Genomic DNA, 25,761 nt, shown 5'->3' with positions numbered 1-25,761 from the left:
TAAAGTAGCAATCAAAGTTTGTGTCAATGGGATTGACCCATCTTGAATATGTAGGGTGTACCAACTGGAGCAAGCAAGAGTTTACCCATTAAAGGGCCTCAATGTGGCATTGTAACACTTTGAAAGCGAAACTGCGAGTGCCAAAAAAGAGCCACCATTCAATGTTAAAACTGAACAGTGCACTAGTGACAATGTAAATATGTGACAGTGTACCAATACAGAGGTAGCAACCTAGGTGTAAAACTATGAGAACCTACCAATGGGTGTTCAGTACCAAAACTGAAAGTGTGAGAATCTGAGTATGTACCAATCCAATGATGAGAACCATTTTAATTATTAACCAATCTGAAAGTGGACCAATAAATGTGCACCAATCAAACAGTACATCAATCTGTGAATGAACCAATGAGACTGCACCAGTCTATCAGTCTAACAATTCAAGTATTTGTCAATTTATGTTTACCAATCAGAGTACAGCAATGACAACAAACCATTAAATATGGACCAATCATGGCATACCAATCTGTGTACCAGTGAGCATGTACCAATCTTTGAATGTGTTCATTTTCGAGTGAAACAATCTGAAAGTATGGAGTGTAACAATCTAACAGTCTGCCAAAGAGTGTACCAATTTGATAGTAGATCAGCAAGATTTTGGCAATGCACGCAAATATTGGAGAGTGTACCAATGAGTGTGTACCAATCTCAGAGTGTGCCAATCCAGGAGTGCATCACTGGAGAGCGTACAAGTCAGAAGGTGTCAAATTGAGATTATGTTAATCTGAGTGTGCATCAGTCTAAAGAAAAACCACTGACAGGGCACCAAATTAGCATGAGAACTTTCTGCCAATATACCAGTGAGATGACAAAATGTGAGTGTACCATTGACAGTGTTCTAAGTCCAAGTATAACAAACTACTCATTTACCAAAGCCTGTGTGTGCATTAATCTGTGAATACAGCAATCTAGAAGTACACAAGTCTGAGAGTGTACTGCCAGGCATGTAAATTTTTGTTTGTAATATTCTGAGACAGTACCAATGACAGTGCATCAATCTGAGTGTGTATCCATTTCTGTTCACTTCAATCTCAGTGTACCACTAAGAGTGTACCAATCCAAGAGCTACCCAATCTGGGAGTATGCCAATCTGATAGTGTGCCAGTCTGAGAATGGGGCATTGAGAGTGTGTCATACTGACACTGCAACAATATGAAAGTACTGTATATCAATAAAATTGGAACAATCTGAACATGTCCCATTTGATAATACATTAATGAGTTCGCACAAATGCATGCCACACCAATTAATTGAATGTACACCAATATGGCAATTTAACAACCTGGGTGCATACCAGTTAGTGCCCTACAATCAGAGTACATGATTAAAAAGACACCCATCTAACAGTTCAAACATCTGATAATGTGTCAATGAGTCTACTAATAACAGTGTGCAATCACTCTGTACACAATCTGTGAATGTACCAATGCAGTATATGAGTTCACTAAATTGAGTTTGCACCAATATGAGTGTAATGACAAAAGTGTGCTAATCTGCATCAATCAGAGAGTAAATGTATGATTTTACACCAATCCTACAGCGTTTCAATGTGTGTGTATACCAGTTGAGTATACCAATGAGGGTGACAAGCTGAGTGCAGTAATCTGAGCATCTACTATTTAGAACAATCCATTCTGAGATGCACTAATTTCCATGTTCCACTGAGTGTGCTCCAATCTGAGAGTATACCTGTGAGTGTAACAATCTAACAGTGTACCAATGATAATTATAATATAACAATGAAAGTTTTCCAATCTACTGCATGCAAATCTGAACATGTATCAACCCCAATTTGTCTGACTAGGAAAAAGTGAGGACTGCAGATGTTGGAAACCAGAGTCTAGATTAGAGTGGTGCTGGAAAAGCACAGCAGTTCAGGCAGCATCCAAGGAGCAGGAAAGCTGACGCTTTGGCAAAAGCCCTTCATCAGGACAGCAATATGAGAGCAGAACAATGGAATTGCACCAATCTTGCAGTTTAACACTCTAAAAAAATACCAACGACAGTGTCAGTTTGAGAGTAACCGAATTTCAGCATGTACCAGTGAAAGTTTAATAGTTTGAGGATGTACCCAGTGAGAGTGAACCATTCTGGTAGTATAATCACTTGAGAGTGTGCCATTCCAATCTGTATCCAACAATTTTATTTTATATCAGTGACAGTGCAGCAAACTAGCAGTATAACCATCTGATTTAGAGAGTACTGATAAATTTAACAAGCTGAGGTTGCACCAGTTGAATAATGTACCACTCTGAGAATGGCCCAACCCAAGTATAACAAACTCAGTTTGTAACAATGAGAGCTTACCACTTTGAATATGTAAAGCGATCCCAACATTGAATCTGTGTGTGGACAAATGAGAAAATACTACTCTGAGAGTGCTCAATGATCATTCAATGTAAGCATGTAAAAATGGGTGATTCAACTTGTTTGTGCACCAAAAACTCTGTGTGTCTGTGCTTGTACACTCATGAAGATTAATCCAAGATGTACCAATGGAATTCCATCAATTTTAGAAGATGCAAAACCAAGATTGCGTGAATCTTCATGTAACAATCTAAGAGTGCACCATGAAACTCATCTGAGTGCACCAATTTCAGCATATACCAATGGGAATGCCTCAGTTTGAAAGTGTACAAATCTAATAGAACACGTGTGAATATAAAACAATGTGGTAAAAGTGAGAAAATGCACTGATGAAATTTCACCAATCTTGAAATGTATCTAAATATATATACAAATGCGAACATCTTTTGAGTGTACTATTCCAAAAGTAGTCCAATCATAGTTTGTACCAATGAGAGTGCAGCAATTGATAATGTTCTATTGAGAGTGTGCCCAGTAGTAAGTTTAACAGTCTGGAAATGTTCAAATGAGAGTAGAACTTTCTAGTAGTGCACTGGTGTTAGGTTGCTCTATCTGAGCACGCACCCAATAAGGGTGCGCAAGTATGAGGGTATACTGGCTCGAGGGTGCACAGTATAAAGCTGTACCAAGTTGAGGCTGCACAGTATAAAGGTGTACCAAGTTGGGGTGTGCAGTATGAAGGTACACCAATTTGAGGGTGTGTGGTATGAGCATGCATCAATTTGAGGGTGTGCAGTCTGAAAGTGCACCACTTTTAAGAGTGCACCATGCTGACTATATCCGTTTCGATTTGAACAATTGTGAATGGTACTATTAAGAATGAACCGATATGAAAGTGCAATTTGAGAGTGCACCAGTTTTACAATCTAATAATTTGACTGTGTGCTAATGAGAATGCAGCAATGAGGCTACGCTAATCTCAGAGGTTGCCAATCTAAGGGTAGTCTGGATGCACTAATTTGAGAGTTTGTGCTCCATAAACCTTTCCATAACTTCAAGGGTATTTAATTCTGAAAAATCCCACTCTAAACAGTCTGCAAGTTTTCAGTTGGGATTCCAGAATGCATGGATCTGCTCTGAGTAATAAATAGCAGAGAAGGAATTTATAAGAGTGGAGAATGACAGTTTTTGCTTCAGTTTACTGAGTGTATGGCCAGTGGCCCAGCCCAACTGCAAAATCATGAACATTCTGGTCAGTGCTATATTCAGTTTTGATGACCTTCATTTTTAGGCTCCTTAGAGATGTTAATTAGGAGCTGAATATTGGTTGAAAGTGGTTTCACTCTTGCAAAAGTGGTTTCAGAAATGAGCCAGGCCTTTGTCATCTCAAGATTTTCCAGAAACTACCTCTCGACGTCAAGTGAAGTAAAAATCAGGCAAAATGTAAAACTGGTTTCTGATTTGTTATCATTCATTGTATACTACTGAAGAATGTCAAAATGTATCCTCTTCAGTTGGAGGATTTGAAATGAGGACAAATTTCATCTCAGCAATGAATGAAAAATAAAATTGGAACTTACTGTTGCTATGCAGGGATGTGATACACAGTGTTGTCATGGAAAAATGAATACATTTTGTATGAGTTTACAACCTTCCTTCATGAATTTACCCAGTTTTTGATGCAGCAATATAATTGACATTATATAAGATTGAGATAAATTCACTGCAGATACACTACACTTAATCAATATTCATGAACGACAGCACTAAAGTAAGCTGTGCCTGCCTTTTGCAAGGTACTTTTTTCCCTCTTTCTGGTCTCCATCTATCTATCACTCCTCCCCATCCTATCATCAGCATGAATACTGCATTTTCCGAGGTGTTGAAGAAGGATCTAGACTCAAAATGTACACTCTGTTTTCTCTCCACAGTTGGAGTCAGACCCACTGAGTTTTGCCAGCTATTTCTGTTCTTGGGTGTTACTAAAACAAACTGAACTCCTTGTAGCTGAGAGTTGTTCTCCTTTGGGCGTAATATTGCTCTTTCCCAATAGTGTAACTCTGCTCTTCCCTATTGGGAGCAACTGCTTTCTTCACTGGGAATAACAGAGCTGTTTTCTGCCAGGATTAACAGTGTCATTTTCCCAGCAGAAGCAACAGTTTTATTCTCTGTTGGGTGGAACAATACTCACCTCATTTGGAAGCATACTCTTCATCACTCATGGGATCTGTGCTGTCATTCAGAGATAAGCATCTGAGTTCTTTCTGCTAAGTGTGTGATGTTCGTTATTAAAGCAGAACAAACTTTACTTCATCCTTTCTTAAAAATCACACAACACCTGATTATAGTCCAACAGGTTTATTTGGAAGCACTAGCTTTAGGAGCACTGCTCCTTCATCAGGTGGTTCATCAGCAATGCTCTGAAAGTGCTTCCAAATAAACCAGTTGGACTATAACCTGACGTTGTGTGATTTTTAACTTTGTCCACCCCAGCCCAACACTGGCACCTCTAAATCATCCTTTCTTATGAATTGAATTGAATTGAATTGAATTGAATTGAATTGAATTTATTGTCACGTGTACCGAGGCACAGTGAAAAGCTTTGCCTTGTGAGCAAGACAGGCAGATCACAGAGTTAAGTAGCATAGGTAGTAAATAACAGGGAAACAGTGGCAAAAACCTTCTTATGGATGATGTTAGAACTGCAGCCACTGTAACTCTTGTTTGCCACTTTTTGGAATATTAGTGCAGGAAAATTTGATGCATGTTTTATTGTCTGCTGATTTAGCATTGGCATTGGCTTAAACAAGTACTGTCACCGTCAAAATAATACCACCAAAAAAAAGCTGACAATAAGATCTCTAAAGATGTAAATTACTAAATATTGACCTGTACCTGACTGTGTCTAAAAGAAGAAAAGCTATTACCTGAAGTAGATAGATTAGTTGAAGCTAATGAGCTTTATTTTTTCTACCGATTTGGAGGTTAGGTAGAGACTGCCTTGTAAGTAATTATTTGCTTCAAGTGGGGATATAAATCTCTGTCAGTGCAGAATTCCCAAGGGAATAACATGTTCTGCCTCGGTCAGCCACACAGGCAAATATTTGGCCAACTAAAACATGTGATGTCACCATGATATGTGCGGGTGTGAGTCAGCAATGCGAAGTCTTTGATGCCAGGGAATTTAAAAATAAAGATTTAATTAGAATATATCAGTAATTTTATTGCTAACTGCATTTGCTTTGTCTGGAGGGAGAAAAGAAAGGGCTCTCTGCATTTTGAAATTTAAGCCTGTCAGTTGTTAATTTGTGAATCACAGATCAGAAAATGATTAAAAATAACAAATTTCACTTGACTTCCTCTTAAGATGTTTTAGGTTCACACCAGAACCAATTGATTCAATGAGTATCCAGTCTGATGAATCAGTCACATTTTGCCATTTCTTTTCTATATAATTCGACCCCTCATTCCTACCCCATCCTCTATAACCCAACACCTTCATTCTCAGTAACCTCAGTGCCTCCCCCTTACCCCATCCCAAGAACAACAACACCCTATTTTTATCTAATTCCTAATAAACTCAATCTCTCCTGTCTAGTCCAACCTCAAGAATCTCAAACTTCTGCTCCTTACCTCATCTTGATTTATTTCAATGTTTCTTCCCTAAATCATCTCCAATGAGCTGAATTGCCATCTCCTTGCTCCATACTCAGTTAAAGTCACCCTTCTTCACTATAACTTGCAGTAACATCAATGTCTACAACAACCCTCTGGCCTGTATAGCTTGAACTGTACCTCCCTCCCTCAATGCTATGCAAACGCAATCCAGTTCCTTTCCTTACCCCGACCTCAACTCTACCTCCTTCTGAAAACACATCAAACTGCATCTGGTGATTCTCTTTGGAGACAGACTTCTCTGTTAGTAAGCAATTCAGATTCCATTGTGCTAAAGGAAGTGTCCAGATTGCTGCAAGGATCTTTAAGCATACCATAAGACGTTTCTTTACTCCAAAAGCAGTGACTGGTATATCAATATTCCCATAATCATGCAAATTGGATACAGAACCTCATGCCCAGAAATTCATTTATATTGTGTCCATAAGCTGACAAAAGGACATAACATATAGTCATAGAGTCATACAGCACGGAAACAGACCCTTTGGTCCAACCAGTCCATGCCAACCATAATCCCAAACTAAACTAGTTCCACCTGCCTGTGCTGGTCCATTTCCCTCCAAACATTCCTTATTCATGTACTTATCCAAATGTCTTTTAAATGGTGTAACTTTAGTTGCATCCAACATTTTTTCTGGAAGTTCATTCCACACATAAACCACTCTGCGTAAAACAATTGTCATGCATGTCTTTTTTAAACCATTCCCCTCTCACCTTAAAAATATTCCCTCCAGTCTTGAAATCCACCACCTTAGGGAAAAGACACCTGTCACTCACCTTATCTATACTCCTCATGATTTTATAAACCTCTAGACACTCCAGTGAAAAATGTCCCCGCCTATCCAATGTCTCCTTATAACCCAAACTCTCCATTCTCAGCAACTTCCTGGAAAATCTTTTCTGAACCCTCTCTAGCTTAATATCCTTGCTACAGCAGGGCAACCAGTATGTCAGAAGGGGCCTCACCAACATCCTGCACAACCTCAACATAACGTCCCAATTTCTGTACTTAAAGGTCTGAGCAATGAAGGCAAGAATGCTAAGCCACCTTATTTATCAATTCTGTCAAAATAGACAATTTCACACACTTCCCCATCGCACTCATTTGCTCAATCCTTGCCACGCACTTAACCCACCTATATGCATTTGTAGGCTGCTGATGCCCTCTTCCCAACTCACTTTTCTATCTATTTTGTGACATCAGCAAATTTAGTCACCATACCTTTGATCCCTTCATCCAAGTAATTGACATACATTGTAAAGAGTTGAGGTCTCAGCACCCATGACATCCTGTCAGTCTACTTCCCTTAGCCATATTATCCCAACACCATGAGTTCTTACTTTCCACAATAACCTTTATCTAGCACCTTATCAAATGCCTTCTGGAAATCTAAATACAATAAGGGGAGGTGATGGCCTTGGGTGTTATCACTGGACTGTTAAACCAGAGACCCAAGTAATGTTCAAATCCTGCCATGGCAGATGGCGGAATTTGAATTCAATAAATATCTGGAATTAAGAGTCTAATGAATCCATTGTAGACCGTCAGGAACAACCCATCTAGTTCACTAATATCCTTTAGGGAAGGAAGCTGCCATCCTTACCTGATCTGGACTACATGTGACTCCAGACCCACTGCAATGTGGTTGACTCTTAACTGCCCTCTGGGCAATGAGTGCTGACCTAGCCAGCAATATCCTCATCCCATGAATGATTTTTTAAAAAAGTCCACTAGTTCTCCTTTGTCTACATCACAAGTTAATTCTTCGAAGAACTCCAATAAATTAGTCAAACATGATTTCCCTTTGACAAAACAATGTTGAGTCTGCCTGATTACCTTGAATTTATTCAAGTTCTCTGCCATAATGCCTTTAATAATAGCTTCTAACATTTTAGCTGTGATGGATGTTAGGTTTACTGGCCTGCAGTTTCCTACTTTACATCCCTCCATTTTTGAATGAGGAGTTACATCAGCAATTTTCTGATTTAAAGGAACCTTCCCTGAATCAAATGAGTTTTGGAAATTATTATAACCAACACATTAGTGATTTTGCTGTCTACTTCTTTTAAGACCCCTGGAATGAAATGGAATATGTGTGTGGTAGTCCCTTAGAATGAAGGTGATGCTTACTAACATAGGGACGCTGTTGTGCTGTGACTACCGCACATTTCTGGATGACAAAGAAATCTTCTGCACTTACAGCCAGCCAAAGGATTTACATCTGAAGGATTTACAGATTGATAAGAAACCTTTTTGGCTGTTATGAAGTGCGTTCCATAGCTGTGAAGCTCTGAGTTTCTGGCCCAGAGGTAGATTAGATTCCTTCGGCCCAACAAGTTCACACCGACACTCCAGAGAGTAACCCATCCACCTACTGCCTACTGCCTACTAATGCACCTGTGACTATGGGCAATTTAGCATGGCTAATTCACCTGACCTGCACATCTTTGGACTGTGGGAGGAAACCGGAGCACACCCACACAGACAGAGGGAGTATGTGCAAACTCAGACGCAGTCGCCTGAGGCTGGAATCGAACCCAGGTCCCTGGTGCTGCAAGGCAGCGGTGCTAACCACTGAGCCACACTCTGCACAGAGACACAAGAGAACAGAACTTGTAGTAGTAAATTGTAACCTGAATCACTCCAGGAGAATGGGTTGGGTTGGGTTCAGGTCAGGTATGTGAGTTTACTCTCCAGTCTTCGTTGGGCATAAGTTCAGATAGGTTGGAGATTGGCTGTGTGCCCAAACCTAGCTCATTCCACTGATGAAGTCAAAAGATACCCCAAGGAGATTCTCAGTGGCAATGACTGCTTCATGGAACTTCCATAATTTCTCCGTCCACAGCTTTGTACTTTGGGAGCACTTTTCCATGTCAAAAGCGCTGTGTATAACATGGACGTTAATGGTGGGTCAGCGCATTCTCAACTGAATCAGAAAGTTGGGGGCTTCTAACCTCAAACCAGAATCTGAGGACAAAATCCAGGCTGACACACTGACTGCTGCACTGATGGAGTACTACACTGTTAGAGGTAGCAACCATTTGAATGAAACATTAAATCTTCTGCCTTCTCAGGTGGGCTGTACAGATCCCATTCTACAATTGCAGGAGAGTTAGACCTGTGTCCTGATGATTATTTATCCCTCAATTGACTGGTTAACAGGAGACAATAATTTTACTGTCAATAAAAGCTTTGTATGTGCCAATTGCCTGTTACATTTTGTGTTGACTGGAAAGTATTAGGTACATTCAAAATCTGTGGAAAACATAATTTTGAATACAAGTCTTTCCCCGTCACTGTAAATTATGAGGCAGGAAAATTCCGTGTGAGTCTCCCTTTCAACCTTTCTCAGTCCTAACTTGTATCCCATGAAAGTCAAATCCTTCAACACAGGGAACAACTTGGTCATTTGTCAGGGAATCACCTAATTTCTTGAAATGGGATGAATCACTCGATTGCCTTTCTTAAGTTGACTGCGATCTGGTCATATCTGTAAGGATATAACAAAATAGTGTTTGCTTTCTTTCTTGAGACATTTGTTTCTTCAATGGGCTGAATGGCCTACTCCTGTTTCTGTGTTTCTATTGTACAGGGTTGTAGTGACGGGATGGGTTAAAGGTATTAAAATGTTTGACCAGTGAAGATTGGGAATGATGGGGTAGGCTTGATGGACTGAATGACCTATTCCTATTCCTGTTGTTCTGTAATTGTTTTGTATATTCCAGCACTATAATCTTCCTCAGTGTATCTGCCATTTGTTAGGGTTTAATTATTTTATATGAGGAGGCAATATTTGAATATTCCATCAACTACAGGAAATTTATTTACAGATACGTTCTTCAGTGCATAGCACAAGTAGCAATATTTGGAAAATCAAACTTGTGATACGAGTTCTGATGGTGTAGGGCCACTGTTGAACACATTGATTTGTTCTTTTTACCTGCTGTTTAATGTAACTCCTGGATCATGTTCTCTTGATGCTCATTTCTGTATCTGCACAGCACTCAGTATAATTTTTAAACTATATCCCCAGATTACAATTTGGTGTAATTTCAATTTCTCCTGTAATTCAAAAGATGGAAGGTTTTGGGAATAGCTGCAGTTAAGGTTACTGGAAGCTTGTGCCCTACTGCTTTCTATGTTTTGAGTCTCAAGTATCATTGAAAAGGATGAAGTCTTTTGACCCTGTAACAGAAAATGGATTATATTGTCGTGCTCTGCTCCTTAAGCATGGACTAATGTGCAATCGAGCATAGCCCCTGTAAAGGTGGAGTGGAGAGACTAGAATCACAGGCCTCCTTTTATTAATTTTGAGCTTTTAACTATGAGGAGATTGTCATCATGTGTGAACTTTCCAGGTTGGCAAGTTATGCATAATATTACCTTGTAATTCTCTCAGTAAATCCCTTTGCCTCTCCACTTCCCTCTCATCCTTTTAAAATCTTCCTTATAATCCACTTTTTTGACCATCTTTTGACCACATCTCGCAACGCCTCCTCCCTTTGTCCAGTGTCAATTTCTCTGTCTGACTACTCCTCTGCAAAACACCTCCGGATGGTTTATATTCTACATCCCAGACGCAATACAAATGCAAGTTTTAGTTGTGTGTGGCAGGACACCGTCTAACCTATGGTGCCACTAAAGGCAGGTGCTATAATAATTGATGCATATTCAACCTTGCAACATTTGAGCATTTCGAATGGGAGATTACTGAATACAGTTGGCTCTTGAATGCCCTGAAAATAGCATCACACAGTCAGGCAGTGAATGCTAACTGCAAGTATAAACCTTAAGAGGAACCAACCCACAGGTTTCTCTATTGAGTAATGGTTTCTTTTCAGAGCTTCTAATTGTAGTGCTTTGTTAAGCACCTAGTGATGACTGACAATAAACAGAGGCAACTCTGCATTCTCGACATTAATCTCCAGCTTCTCTTCTATTTTTTGCAGATACCTTATGAATGTAAGCTTCGAGGGAAGAAACCTTTCCTTCAGTGAAGACGGGTACCAGATGCATCCCAAATTAGTTATTATCTTACTCAACAAAGAGCGAGTCTGGGAGAAGGTAAAGACGTTCGGGGGCTTTCTTTGCAAGGAATATTTAATGCATGCATTTGTGTTGTGTGAAATTCTTTGACATAATAATGCAGCAAAAATGCCGTGCACAACTTGTCCAGCCTATCCTATGCACCCACCAGCTTAGCAACTAACAGCAAATACAAATTGCTGAGGAATGACCCTATCCACAGTTGTAATTGGAAATTTTCATGATTGTTGTATAATCCTTCCTGCTCCTCCTGTCAGCATCACCCAAAACTAAGGCAGCTTTCCACTTGCAGTCCTCCAGTAACCCACCGAATATTTAGTTATTTCACCTCACGTCAGCTTGAAATAAAATCAGCAAGTTCCGGCAATGTGTCTATTGAATGAGAAACAGGGCTAACAGGGTGGTAAAGTCGCTCAGTAGTTAGCACTGCTGCCTCAGAGCGCAAGGGACCTGGGTTTGATTTCACCCTTGGGTGACTGTCTGTGTGAAGTTTGCATATTCACCCTGTGTCTGTGTGGCTTTCCTTTGGGTGCTGCGGTTTCCTCCCACAGTCCAAAGTTTGTGCAAGTTAGGAGGATTGGCCATGGGAAATTGCCCATAGTGTTCAGGGATAATCAGATTAGGTGGATTAGCAACAGGAATTGTGGATCTGGCTGGGGTATTCTTTGGAGGGTGGACTTGATGGGCTGAATGGACTGCTTCCACACTATACGGATTTTATGATAATATTTCCAGCCTGGTTTGTTTCATGTTGACTTTTAGTTTGGCATCCACGTGCCACAGCAACACAGTGCCATAGTTTGAATAGAGCACAAAAGGAAGACTTTTGATCTGGTGTATCTGCTCCAAGCTCTCTTCAAGAGCGCCTCATCTCATCTCACTTGCCCATGGCTCTGAGAATCTTTTCTCCTCGGGTAATCACCCAATTCCTCTTGAAAGCCATGGCTGAATCTTCCTCTTCCACATTCCCAGATGACACATTCCAGATCCTAACCACTCACTGCAAAAAATAAATGTCTCTCCTTCTTTTGTCAAGCACTTTGAGCCAGTGCCATCTGATTTTAGACTCTTCTGCCAATCAGAACAGTTTCTATTTCTCCAATCTATCCACTTTCCTCATGATAATATCAAATCTTGCAAAATCTTGTCTCGACTTTCTGTTCTTTAGAAGCACAGTTCCTGGCTTTGCCAAAGTATCCATGTAACTGAAATCTCTCAGACCCAGTATGATCCTCGTAAATCTTTTCTGTCATCTCTCAAACACGGTCACATTGTTCCCAAATTGTGGTGCCCAGAATTGGACATGATATTCCAGTTAAGGCCAAACCAAAGTTTCATAAAGACTTACCATAGCTTTCCTGTTTGTACTCTATACCTCTATTTATAAAGTCTTGGACTGTGCATACCTTAAACTGCACTCCCTCCCCTGCCACCTTCACCCGTTATAAGGTTCATAAGTAGACTATTCGACCCCTCATACCTACCCCACCATTCAATAAGATTACGTCTGATCTGATTACTCCACACGGGCAAATATTTTACACAGAAGGTGCTTCACACGTGGAATGAACTTTCTGAAGAAGTGGTGGATGTGGGTATCATCACAATATTTAATAGGTATCTGGATAAGTACATGAATTGGAAAGATTTGGCGGGATATGGGCCAGGAGCAGGCAGCTGGGTCTAGTTTGGCTTGGGGTTATGTTCGGCATGGACTGGTTGGACTGAAGGGTCTGTTTCCATATGTCTGATTCTATAACTCCTGTCTATGCCCGATAACATTTCACCCCTTTGCATAGCCAGAATCTATTGTCTTTGCCTAAAACTGTATTCAAAGACTCTGCTTTCACTCACTTTTGAGGAAGAGAATTCCAAAGCTTCATTGTTTAAAAATTAGATGCCATTCATTTTAAACAAAGTTAAGGAGAATTTTAAAAATTGTCCTTAACTTTGTTTAAAATGAACAGCGTCTAATTTTTAAACAATGACCCCTAGATCTAGATTCTCCCACCAGTGAAAATAACCTCATCACAGCCACCGCGTGAAGATCCTTTAAATTGCTTTTCATCCTTCTAAACACCAGCACATTCAGAGTGGGTAGCTGCAATAACATTTCATGCCAATTAAATGCCGCCAGGTTGATTGTTTTAATCAAGTGGTTATTTTTTGGAAGCATTTCCAGAATAGAAACAAGACTTTATTGTGGGTTGGAGTGTTTATTAAATAAGATACTGGTCATTGAGATGATTAGTTGCATCATCTCCATACACAATGCAGGCGTAAGATAAATTAACGAGAACCTTTACAACTTCCCAAATGCCAATCTGTTAAATACTCATCTAAATGGGTGAGCTTGACAGCTCGTTAGTCAATAACTAACTGACTCAGATCTGTGCTGATGTATAAAGACCTTGTGTGAGACTTTTAAACAGCCATATATATGAGTTGTTTTCTGAACGATGGTTTCCACATGCAACGCATCAGCAGAGAGATGTCAAACCGGTGAACGTTTCTGGTCCACTTCCATCAGATCACCCTTCAATCTTCTAAACTCAGAAGGAATGGACGTCACACTTATGCATGCTATCCTCATAATGTAACTCTCTACAACCCTCTAAGTCAGTTGTGATACTAATTTGAGGTTCTATTTACCTGTCCAGGTATATAATAAAAATATTATGGCAATTTTCAAATTGCAAGGGTGGGAGAGGATGTCTATCCAGCATTGATTCCTCAACTAGTGCAACAAATATGGATTAAATGACACTTTTTAATGGAAATGTGTTGTGTGCAGAACTGTTGTTCTTTTTGGCAGCTCACACACACTTTGAGGCATTACAATCAAAACCCAAATAAGTCCAAAGAGAGGCCATTCAGCCCACTGTACCTGTTCTATTACTGGGCAAAAGTGAGGTCTGCAGATGCTGGAGATCAGAGTCGAGAGTGTGGTGCTGGAAAAGTACAGCAGATGAAGCAGCATCTGAGGAACAGGAAAATCAACATTTCCGGCTTGACGGGCTTTTGTCCGAAGTGTCGATTTTCCTGCTCCTTGGATGGTGCCTGACCTGCTATGCTTTTCCAGCACCACACTCTCGACTCTGTTCTATTACTGCCTCTTCAGCTGGAGCTGTCTACTTTAATCCCTTTCTAAATACTTCTTCATATAATTTTGTTTTTGTTTCTTGTCCGGCCTAATTTTTTTCAATGGCCATGTGTCTTAAAGCATCCTGCGTGATTTTAACATAGAAACATAGAAAATAATAGCAGGAATAGGCCGTTCATCTGTTTGAGCCAAATTTTCCATTCAGTATGACTGTGGCTGATCATCTAACCCAGTCCCCTGTTCCCACTTTCATTTCATATCCTTTAATCCCTCCAGCCCTAAGGACTATATCTAACTCCTTCTCAAAAGTATTCAACGTTTTGGCCTCAACTGTTTCTTGTGGCAGATAATTCCATAGAGTCAGTGGCAGATGGAATTTAATTTAGATAAATGTAAGGTGTTTCATTTTGGAAAGGCAAACCAGGGTAGGACTTATACACTTAATGGCAAGGTCCTGGGGAGTGTTGTTGAACAAAGCAACAAGTTTGTGCAGGTTCATAATTCCTTGAAAGTGAATCTCAGGTAGACAGGATGGTGAAGAAGACATTAGGTACGCATGCCTTATTGGTCAGTGCATTGAGTATAGGAGTTGGGTGATCATGTTGTGGCTGTACAGGACATCGGTTAGGCCACCTTTGGAAAACTGCATTCAACTCTGACCTGCATAATAGAGGAAATTCGTTGTTAAATTTGAAAGGGTGCAAAAAAGATTTGGCAGGATGTTGCCAGGGTTGGAGGGTTTGAGTTTTAAGGGAGGCTAAATAGGCTGGGGCTTATTTCCCTGCAGTATTAGAGACTGAGAGGTTACCTTATAGAGGTTTATATAATAAAGTCTTTTTCCCAAGATGGCGGAATCTAGTACTAGAGGGCATAGGGCCAAGAGTGTGGTGCTGGAAAAGCACAGCAGATCAGGAAGCATCCGAGGAGCAGGAGAATCAACATTTCGGGCATAAGTCCTTCATCAGGAATAGAGGACATAGTTTTAGGTGAAAGGGACAGGATTTAAAAAAGGACCTGAGGGGCATTTTTCATGCAGAGGGTGGTGCATGAGTTGCCAGAGGAAGTGGTGGAAGCTAGTACAATTGCAATATTTAAAAGGCACCTGGATGAATATATGAATAGGAAAGATTTAAAGGGATATGGGCCAAAGGCTGTCAAATGGGACTAGATTAATTTAGGATATCTGATTATCATTGTCAAGTTGGACTGAAGGATCTGTTTCCATGCTGTACAACTCTATGATTCTATGACTTTGGGTGAAGAAACTTCTCCTCATCTCAGTCCTCAATGGCCTACCCTACACCCTTAGACAGTGACCCCTGGTTCTGGGCTCGCTGGGCCTTAGGAACACCATTCCTGCATTTACCCTGTGTAATACTACTGACATTTATAGGTTTCTCACCCTCTGTACAAAAAATGTCTTCCAAATGTTTGCAGTGACTGCCAGTTCTGGTAAAAAAACTGAAAGTCTCACCTTCCCTCATGGTGTCTGACCTGCTGAGTCTTTACAATAATTTCCTTTCTGCTGCAAAGCTGTGGGTCAATCAGAGTTCAGATGGACCTTCCTTTAACATATTTTCATTAACGTACCACGGAAATTTTCATGTGACATGCCAAATGCGATAGGGTGGCCCAGTGGTTCAGTGGCCAGCACTGCCTCCTCATGGCCCCAGAGATCCAGGTTGGATTCCAGCCTTGGGAAGCAGTCTGTGAGGAGTTTGCACCTTTTCCCCATGTCTGCCTACGTTTCTACTGGCTGCTCTGGTTTCCTTCCAAAGTCCAAAGATGTGTAGGTTAGGTGGACTGGTCATGCAAAATTTCCCATTGGTGTCGAAGGATATGTGGATTAGCCATGGAAAATGCAGTGTTACGGGAATAGGGTATGGTTTTGTGGGTGGTGGTGGGCTTGGGTGAAATGTTCTTTGAAGGGTCGGTGCATACTTAATGGGCCAAATAGCCTGCTTCCACACTGTAGAGATTCTATGATTCTGAGCCTCAAAATGACACAAATGCGACAGGATTCTGAATGTGCTATATCCCAATGGGACATCTTTTCCTGCGATGCCACATCTGGCATGATTCTCTGACCATTAATGGCCCAGGGCATGGTAATGTTGTTAAATTACTGGATGAATAATATACAAAACCGTAAGTTCAAACTGCACAATTACAGGTCTAGCCAAAGAATGAGTCTCATCGGAACACCGTATGAGACTCAATTGACCAGCCGGTGATTCTGGTGACCACCATTTGCCATGTGCCCTCACTTGGGTGTTGCTTATTTGCCTGTTGTTTTGCTCATCAGTCCATGTGTGCTTCTCTCCAGGTTGGGAAATGGGAGGCAAAGAGGTTGACCATGAAGTACCACGTTTGGCCCCGGTACTACTTGTTCTCAGAGTCGGAGGAGGAGGATGACCACTTGAGCATCGTCACGCTGGAGGAAGCGCCATTTGTCATCGTGGAGGATGTCGACTCACTGAGTGGAACGTGCATGAGAAACACAGTGCCCTGCCGGAAGCAAGTTAAAGCCATGTAAGTTTGGGCAACTTTGATGCATTTTACTTTTAGAATGATGGTTCATTAATGGGCAGAACAGCCAGGTGGAGGCCTGACTTTAACAATTGTGGAGACTGAGGCAGTGTCGATAGGCAGTATAATGAGTAGCCATTCCACCTTGGTGCCAAAAGTATGTTTGGCTGTCTGGGCCCTGATTCTCCTTGAGAGGGAGAAATTATATATATTTTTGTGTAAAATGTGTGTTGCAGATTCCTTACTCAGATAGAATCTAGGCAGGGAGGTGGAGTTGAGGATGATCATATTAACCATGTTCTCATTAAATGGCAGAGCAGACCCAATAGGCTGAATGGGCTACTTCTGCTCCTAAGTCTTATGGTCTTACAGGGTCATAATTCTTTGGAATTTTCTCCTCTAGCTAGGGCAGCAAGTATTACAAAACAGAGGTTGATAGATTCTTGGATACGAAGACAATTTAGGGAGATAGAAATAGTATGGAAAGCTTGAATTGAGATCTTGAATGGTGGAGTCGGCTCAAAGGGCTGAATAGACTACTCTAGCTCATCTCTCTTATACTGTTACGTGATGAAATTATCAAAGAAAAGAAGCACTTACACAATCTGCATTAAATCAAGGAATATGGAATGCAATTAAATTTCTCATTAGCTGTTCCATGATGTGTCTCCTAGAATCCCTTATCTCCTTACAGCCAAGGAAGACTATCTGCACAAATGAGAGCCTTGTACCTCTGGTCGTCCTAATTTTTTTGTCAGATCTATTAATCCTGCAGATAGTTGCATCACACCCATGAAATGCAAACAGATTGGAGAAGCTTCTGCCCTCCAGGAGCAGGGAACAACTGCAGCCACTTAAAAAACCCATACGGCACAGAGACTGCTTCAGCAACAGAGCTGCCTTACAAACAGAGAAAGAAAGACCCCTGACCATCCAATTTGCCTTTGACTTTCCCAGTACTGTATCGTCAAGTAATGCAATGACAATGGAGACATTCATTAATCATGACAATCAATTTGTCAACAAGAGACTCAGACATGTAGACCTGTTGAAACCATTGAGGCCTAGTTTTGTCCAATCCTCCTCACTCTGCACAAACTTACCACATTGTCTCAATTTAAAATATTATTTTCTGAAAGAGACTGAATCTGAACCTGGATAGAGTAGACACCTTGGGATATTGTTCCCATTCACATACTAACAGGCACAGATTTAAGGAAATTAGCAAAGGTAGCAAATGTGACAAGAGAAAAATACTTTTCCCACAGTCAATATTTACAGTCTGGAACGCACTGCCTGACAGGTGAGGTGGAGGAGAAAGTGAGGACTGTAAATGCTGGAGCTCAGAGTCGAAAAGTGGGCTGGAAAAGTACTGCAGGTCAGGCAGCATCTGAGGAGCAAGAGAGTCAATGTTTTGGGCATAAGCGCTTCATCAGGAATGTGAGGTAGAGGCAGGTTTAATCAATACGTAGATGGATGTTAGATATGTTTGAAAAGACACAATTTACAGGGTCACAGGAATAAGACTAGAGAATGACATTAAGTGAGTTGCTCACATGGAATGCCAGTGCAAACATGATGGGCCAAATGGTCTTCCTTTTAATGGTTTTCATTGTATAAATCTGCAATTTTGGTTTTGAATGAATCAATGCCAACAGTTTTTACAATGGAAATGTGGATCTCATGCAATCAATTGACCAGTCACTGAAATATTGATTATTATTTTAATAAAACTCACTGGACGGGAACCCAGAGGATTGGGTAAAAAACTATTTTTATGTCAGACCCAAAATTGAGTTCAATAGGAAGTAAAATTGGTTGTCGTGGACGACCAATGTTACACCAGATTCTATCAGTTTCCTGATAGAGAGGTTTGGTCAAACCTGGTCAAACTGTTTCCCAATATTAATTTTCCATTTATCTCCTAGATATTGAAAGGTCAACTTGCTGCTGCCAGTTCATTGGATATGGTGGCTGTATTCATTTGTGGAAAGTTGACCAGCAAGGCCAATGTTTATTGTCCTGAGCTGAATGGATTCCCAGGCCATTTTCAAGAGTCAACAAGAGTTACCTACAATGTTTTTCAACCCTTTCATGCGATGTGGATGTTGCTGGCACTTCCAGCATTTATCATCTGGCTATATTTTCCCTTGAACTGAGTGGCTTGTTGCGCCACTTCAGAGGGTATTTAACAGTCAACCACATTATTGTACGTCTTAAGTCACATCTTGGCCAGATCAGATAAGGAAAGCAGATGGGTTTTTATAACAATTGAGAATAGCTTCATGGTCACTGTTACTGAGTATAGTTTTATATTCCAGATTTATTAATTAAATTGAAATTCCATTAGCTGCCACAGTAAGATTTGAACCTGTGTCCCCAGAGCATTTGCCAAGGCCTCTGAATTGATAGGCTAATTGCAATATCATTGTCACAGACAAAGAGAGAATGATGGTGAATTTTAGTTATGATTGCTTTTCCTCTCTTAAGTCCAAGACAGTGAGGTACTGTTGATTTACCCCTTTCCATCTTAATTCCATCTCTTAATAAGGTAGGCTGAAGGATGTTCCCAAAACCATGGTTTTTAGATTCCAGTTTAAGCCCATAGCAAAAACCTTTCATAGAATCCCTACAGTGTGGAATTAGGCCATTCAGCCCATCAAGTCCACACCAACTCTCTGAAAAACATCCCACCCAGACCCATCTCATCCCTGTAACCATGCATTTGCCATGACTAGCCAGCACACCTCTGGACACAATGGGGCAATTAGCATGGCTAATTTGCCTAACCTGCACAGCTTTGGACTGTTGGAAGAAACCGGAGCACCCAGAGGAAACCCAGACAAGCATGGGGAGACTGTCCAAGCTCCTCACAGACAGTCATCTGAGTCTGGATTTGAACCCAGGTCCCTGGTGCTGTGAGGCTGTAGTGCAAATTGCTGAGTCACTGTGTCACCCTAAAATGCAATAAAAGATAGGTTTGTTAACAAAAGACTAAATAGGTGGGGAGATTGCTTTGCTACTGCAACCACATCCGTAAGCATTAAGCAGGACAGGACCAGACAGGAGACGGGAGACCCTGAGGAAAGGTCACTGGACGCAAAACATTAACATTGATTTCTCTTCACACTTGCTGCCAGACCTGCTGAGATTTTCTGGCAATTTCTGTTTTTGCTACATCCAGAGATATTAACAATCAGTTCAAATGAATTACAACTTCTCAGATGTCAATGTCCAATGGTAGTTATTGGTGATCAGTGACTAGATCCAATAGTTTTATTTCTTGAAGGCAACTTGTGGGCTTCTTTCTAGCCAGCAACTTGGGGTAAGAGATGGCAATCTGAGGTAGGCTATGGTGGCTCAGTGGTTAGTACTGCTACCTCACAGCACCAGGGTCCCAGGTTCGATTCCAGCCTCTATGTGGCGTTTGCACATTCTCCCCATGTCTGCGTGGGTTTCCTCTGGGTGCTCTGGTTTCCTCCCACAGTCCAAAAATATGCAGATCAGGTAAATTGGCCATGTTAAATGGCCCATAGTGTTAGGTGCATTAGTCAGAGGGAAATGGGTCTGGGTGGGTTACTCTTCGGAGGGTCGGTGTGGACTTGTTGGGCCAAAGGGCCTGTTTCCACACTGTAGGGAATCGAATCTAATCAACCAACTCAGCCTGGAGTCCTGCTCTCCCTTTGGAAGTCAAACAGCAACTGACTTAGAATCATAGAATTGTATCCTAAAGCAATTAAACAAGCTCGGTCATAAAGATAGTCATTTCAGATGCTGTGGGCCCATTTTGGTGGGATAATTGGAAGGTTGTAACACCAACAGTGTAGCTTTATTTCCCCAGTCAGAGTTACCCATTGCAAAGTGAAGAAGGGATTGTAAAAACATTAGTGCCCACTTTAACATGATGGGTTTTGAAATTTTCCTTTGTCCAGGGTTGGCTGGAGGGAGGCAGCTCAGCTTGAAGCCCTCTATATAAGGGATATATCTACAATTCCAAGGGTTCACAGCTGCTGGAAATATGATTGACCTCAGCTGTTTTTTGAGAGTCAGAGTTGAAAAGTGTGGGGCTGGAAAAGCACAGCAGGTCAGGCAGCATCTGAGGCGCAGGAGAGTCAACATTTCAGGCATAAGCCCTTCATCAGGACATTCATTTATTGTCCTGCTCCTTGGATGCTGCCTGACCTGCTGTGCTTTTCCAGCACCACACTTTTTGACTCAACTGTTTTCTGAGTCCAGTAAAGTTGTCCAATTTTAAAAGGAACGTAATTTAGATATCATAATGTAAAAGGGACTGTATTTTTGGGGATGATTTCTGTTTATGCCCTCTGTCCATGATACCATTATACCACTGTCTCCCACCATCCACATTGCTAAGGTTTGGAGTCACATAAAGGCTCAACCTATGAATGATAGCAAATCAGTTTCTCTGAAGGACATCAAATTATTTTTTTAAAAACAAATAGGTAGTTACATAGTCATCATTCCTGATTAAGGGCTTATGCCCAAAACGTTGATTCTCCTGCTCCTCAGATGCTGCCTGACCTGCTGTGCTTTTCCAGCACCACACACTCGACATAGTAACCAAAGCTTTTATTAAACGAAGAATTGTTTATTGCCTGAATTTAAATTCTCTAACTACTATGGTGAGATTTGAGCTTGTACTTCTGGATAATTGACTCAGATTGATGTATTACCAGTCCAATAAATTCTTTTAAGGCTCCTGAATCTGCAATTGTGTAACTGCATTGTGTTCACCCATTCTGCCAACTAATACTTTTAATAGTCTACTTCCTTCCATTGATAAAATGGAATATTATTATGGAACAGAAACAGAATGTTGTCGTATGCTCACCATTTTAATTCACAATCTTTGTTTAAGTTTAGGCTGACTTGTTCATGTTCTAGATGATATGTTTGGGCTACCATGTCAATTGTCCCTATTACCACTGCATGATGCATTACTGGCTGAACTTCTCTGATTCTATAACCATTCTGCAAATTGGTAAATGTCACACTGTCATAACGTTATATTCAGGCTTAAACTAAGAATGAAATTTATTGTAAAGTTAAAATAATTACATAGAAGCAAAGTACAGTGCAAAAAATAAAAATAAAAATAAAAATAAATATTGCCACAGGCAGCAATTTTGTTAGAAATGCCTTTGGTATACTATGGTAATTTCACCATGAAAGCACTGAAAGAAAGCCCTGTTTATGCTCCTTAATGCACTTGGAGGAATATTCTGCTGTTAAAGCAATAGCAGTTCCAAGGCAAGTCCCTCACAATATTTGATTTACTCAATGCACAAACTGTTCCAAAATAGCAAAAGGACCTGAATTTTATCCAACACTATTTTGTGACCTGAATTCTTGATGAATCTTTCTGTAGGAGTGACTGCCTTGTTGACTGCCTTCACTGAGTTAGTCCGTGCAAGGAGTTAATCAAAGATCTTAGAGCAGATATATTCTGTTATGTATTCCCTTGAGAAGGAAATGGTTTATTTGAGGAGCAAAGAGAACTGTTCTCAATGTCCAGGCAAGCAAGACGTTAATCATTTCAAATACTTAAATAAATAACATGCCAACAGTTCTTTTCTGATTGTTAAGTAGATGTGTTTGCTCCAGCATCTTCGTGCCACACATCACATCACTAATATCTGAAAGATGGTGGCTAGAATAGACAAATAAATTACCTGTTAACTTTGTTGTTGCTGTAGAGAATGATCGTTTTATTGGAAAGGTCTGTAAATGACCTGGGCAAGAGGCAGAAATTACTTTTAAAAAATGGAGAAATAATTGCAAAAGCCAAGGTCATAAAAGCTACGATAGTAGAAAACATGGGAATAATTCAGTGGAGAGCAGCTTCTGAATCCATAAATTGTGAAGACAGTGTAAGGAGACGAGAACAATCACTTGAAGAATCTTCGTCAGCTCTTCATAACGAAAAAAACCCATTTGTTTTGTTCTTTTTATTGCTCCCAGCAACGAGACTGAAGGAGGAATCTACATCAAGCGGTGCTGTAAAGGATTTTGTATTGACATTTTGAAGAAAATTGCAAAGTACGTCAAGTTTACATATGATTTATATCTGGTGACAAATGGAAAACATGGGAAGAAAATCAACGGGACATGGAATGGCCTGGTTGGAGAAGTAAGTCAATTCTCTTTAGTTGTTGCAAAATGGAATTGCCTCTGGTTGTGCGTCACTAAGAGATTCTGTGAGTTCACGTTGCAGCAGACATTTAGTTGTTTTGGCATTGTGTTAGTAACCCAATGTTTGTTAGTTCAAAACCACTTTTTGGTAGGTTATACTCTTAAATTGGATTAATTCATCGAATTCACAGAATCCTTACAGTGTGGAAACAGACCATTTGGCCTAACAAGTCCACACCGACCCTCCGAATAGTAACCCATCCAGACCTATTCCCCTACCCTATTACCCCACATGTCTGCTGACTAATGCATCTAACCTACACATCTCTGAACACTATTAGCAACTTCCCAAGGCCACTTCACCTAATTTTCACATTTAGACTGTGGGAGGAAACCGAAACACTCAGAGGAAACCCACACAGAGTTGTAGGATGCCAGCTCAAAAGATGCCAATTAAGGTTGTTGGTTTTAGAATAATAGAATCTCTACAGTGTGGAAGCAGGCCATTCAGCCCATCACGTCCTCACTGACTGTCTGAAGAGCATCCCACCCAGCCATGTCTCCTTACCCTATCCCCATAACTCTACATTTGGCTAATCCACCTCATCTGCACATCCCTGGACACAGTGGGTAATTTCCCACAGCCAATCCAGCTAACCTGCACACCTTTGGATCGTGGGAGGAAACCAGAGCACCCAAAGGAAACCCTCACAGACACGGGGAGAACATGCAAACTCTGCACAGACAGTTGCCCGAGGCTGGAATCAAATTCAAGTCGCCGGTACTGTAAGGCAGCAGTGCGAATCACGAGGCCACCATGCGGCCCCTGTATTTGAGATATGAAATTTAGAAACAATCTAATGAGTGTCCAATGCATACAGAACTGCTTCCTTAAAAAAAAGACAACTTGTAATTGCTTGATGGGACTAAGGTAAGGAAATATCTCTTTTTGAAAAGAAAATTGCTATCCTAAATGCCTCTAGTTTTATATTCCAATCCCTTTGCATTAAACTACAGCATTACATTTACCTTCCTATCTATGAGCTGAAACCTGCATATTAAAATATGATGCATCTACTAGGCCACCCAAATGCTTCTGAACCACTGAGTTCGGTAATCTCTCTCCATTTAAACATCTTCACATTTGGAATGCAGTTCACAATTTTGGTTCCCTTATTTGAACAAAAGATAAAATTGTGTCAGATGCAGTTCAGAGAGAATCTGATTGACTCATTCCTGGGACGGAGAGCTTATTTTATGAAGAAAGATTGAACCAACTGGGTCTCATCCATTGGAAGAGTGAGAGGTGATCTTATTGTAACATATGAGATCCGTGAAGGAACTGGATAGGGTGAAGAGCAAGAAGATGCTTCCTATTATGGGAAAGACTAAAATTAGGGTGCCGAAGATGATCATTAAACTCAAAATATTAACTCTGTTTCTCTTTCTACAGATGCTACCAGACTTGCTGAGCTCTTCCAGCACTTTCTTGTTTTTATTTCAATCTCTGCAATAATTTATTTTTATTTTAGAACAAGGAAACATAGCTTCAGAATAAGCTGTCTCTCTTTTAAAGCAGAAATGGGGAGAACTTTTCTCTTAAAGGGTAACTGGTATAAAGCACAATCTTCCCCAGAAAGCAATGGTGGTGGGATCATTGAGTTTATTCAAGGCAGAGTTAGATGGAATTTTAATAGATGAAGGAAAGTGAAGTTGAGATGCCCCCAACCAGATTAGCTGTGATCTTGTTGAATGGTGGAGCAGGCTTGCTCCTCATACAGTCATAGAGATGTACAGCACAGAAACAGACCCTTTGGTCCAACTCGTCCATGCTGACCAGATATCCCAATCCAATCCAGTCCCACCTGCCAGCATCTGGTACATATCCCTCCAAACCCTTCCCATTCATATACCCATCCAGATGCCTTTTAAATGTTGCAATTGTGCTAGCCTCCACCACTTCCTCTGGCAGCTCATTCCATACAAGCACCACCCTCTGAGTGAAAAAGCTCTCCCTTAGGTCTCTTATATCTTTCTCCTCTCACTCTAAACCTATGCCCTATAGTTCTAGACTCCCCCACCCTACGGAAACGACTTTGTCTATTTATCCTATCCATGCCCCTCATGATTTTATAAATCTCAATGAGGTCACCCCTCAGCCTCCAACACTCCAGGGAAAACAGCCCCAGCTTATTCAACCTCTCCCTATAGCTCAAATCCTCCAACCCTGGAAGCATCCTTGTAAATCTTTTCTGAACCCTTTCAACTTTCAAAAAGATATATTGGGAAGGTGGAGGAGAGAAAGAAGCAAAACAAAATATATATAAGGCCGGTTCTAACAAATTGTTACCATTTAGAAAGTGTACTGAAGAGGAGGGGCCATGTAACTCGAAGGCCATGAGTTTAAATCCTGCTATAGCAATCTGAATTCAAATTCAAAAATTGTTGAGCTGAGGCCGGAGATATAACGGTGAGTGCTGCAGAATTGTTGTATAAGTCAATATGGTTCCTTGTTCTTCAGCAAAGTCGACCTGACTCTCCTACCTGATCTCGACAACACCTGACAGTGAAGTCGGGTCTCAATATGAAATAGGCGACAGTAGATTGGCAACTCTTTTAACAGCCCACTCTGTTTTCTGTCTCATTTAGACCACTTGTCAACAATTCCACAAGGGGGTTTAGCAATAAAGTTGATGCAGAGACTTTAGGAGAAAATTGTTAACAGAAATTGCTGAACCTTTTGCTAGATGCAGTGGTTGAAGCATATGGCATTGAGGTATATAGTGAGAGAGATGGAGAAGAAGAGGGATGGAGGGCTGAGAGGCCAATTCCTGTGTGAAATATCTTCTGTAATCCCTCCATTAAAAAAAACTCATCTCATTCAATTCTT

General features: G+C 40.8%; 1 protein-coding gene across 4 annotated transcripts in view; it reads left to right on the top strand.

The window, feature by feature from the left end:
* LOC140489253 (glutamate receptor ionotropic, NMDA 2B-like) overlaps positions 1–25,761 on the top strand; it is a 388,460-nt gene that overhangs the window by 315,123 nt on the left and 47,576 nt on the right. For all 4 annotated transcript variants that reach the window (XM_072588602.1, XM_072588600.1, XM_072588601.1 and 1 more), the window contains 3 exons: positions 10,990–11,104; positions 16,516–16,721; positions 22,701–22,869. In XM_072588602.1, the coding sequence (XP_072444703.1) occupies positions 10,990–11,104; positions 16,516–16,721; positions 22,701–22,869 (490 nt within the window). The remainder of the gene's footprint in view (positions 1–10,989; positions 11,105–16,515; positions 16,722–22,700; positions 22,870–25,761) is intronic.

This window comes from Chiloscyllium punctatum, chromosome 18, assembly GCF_047496795.1.
Source record: "Chiloscyllium punctatum isolate Juve2018m chromosome 18, sChiPun1.3, whole genome shotgun sequence".
In the NCBI taxonomy this organism is placed as follows: Eukaryota; Metazoa; Chordata; class Chondrichthyes; order Orectolobiformes; family Hemiscylliidae; genus Chiloscyllium; species Chiloscyllium punctatum.
The sequence above is the reverse complement of the archived record's forward strand: the minus strand, read 5'-3'. Positions and strand labels throughout refer to the sequence as shown.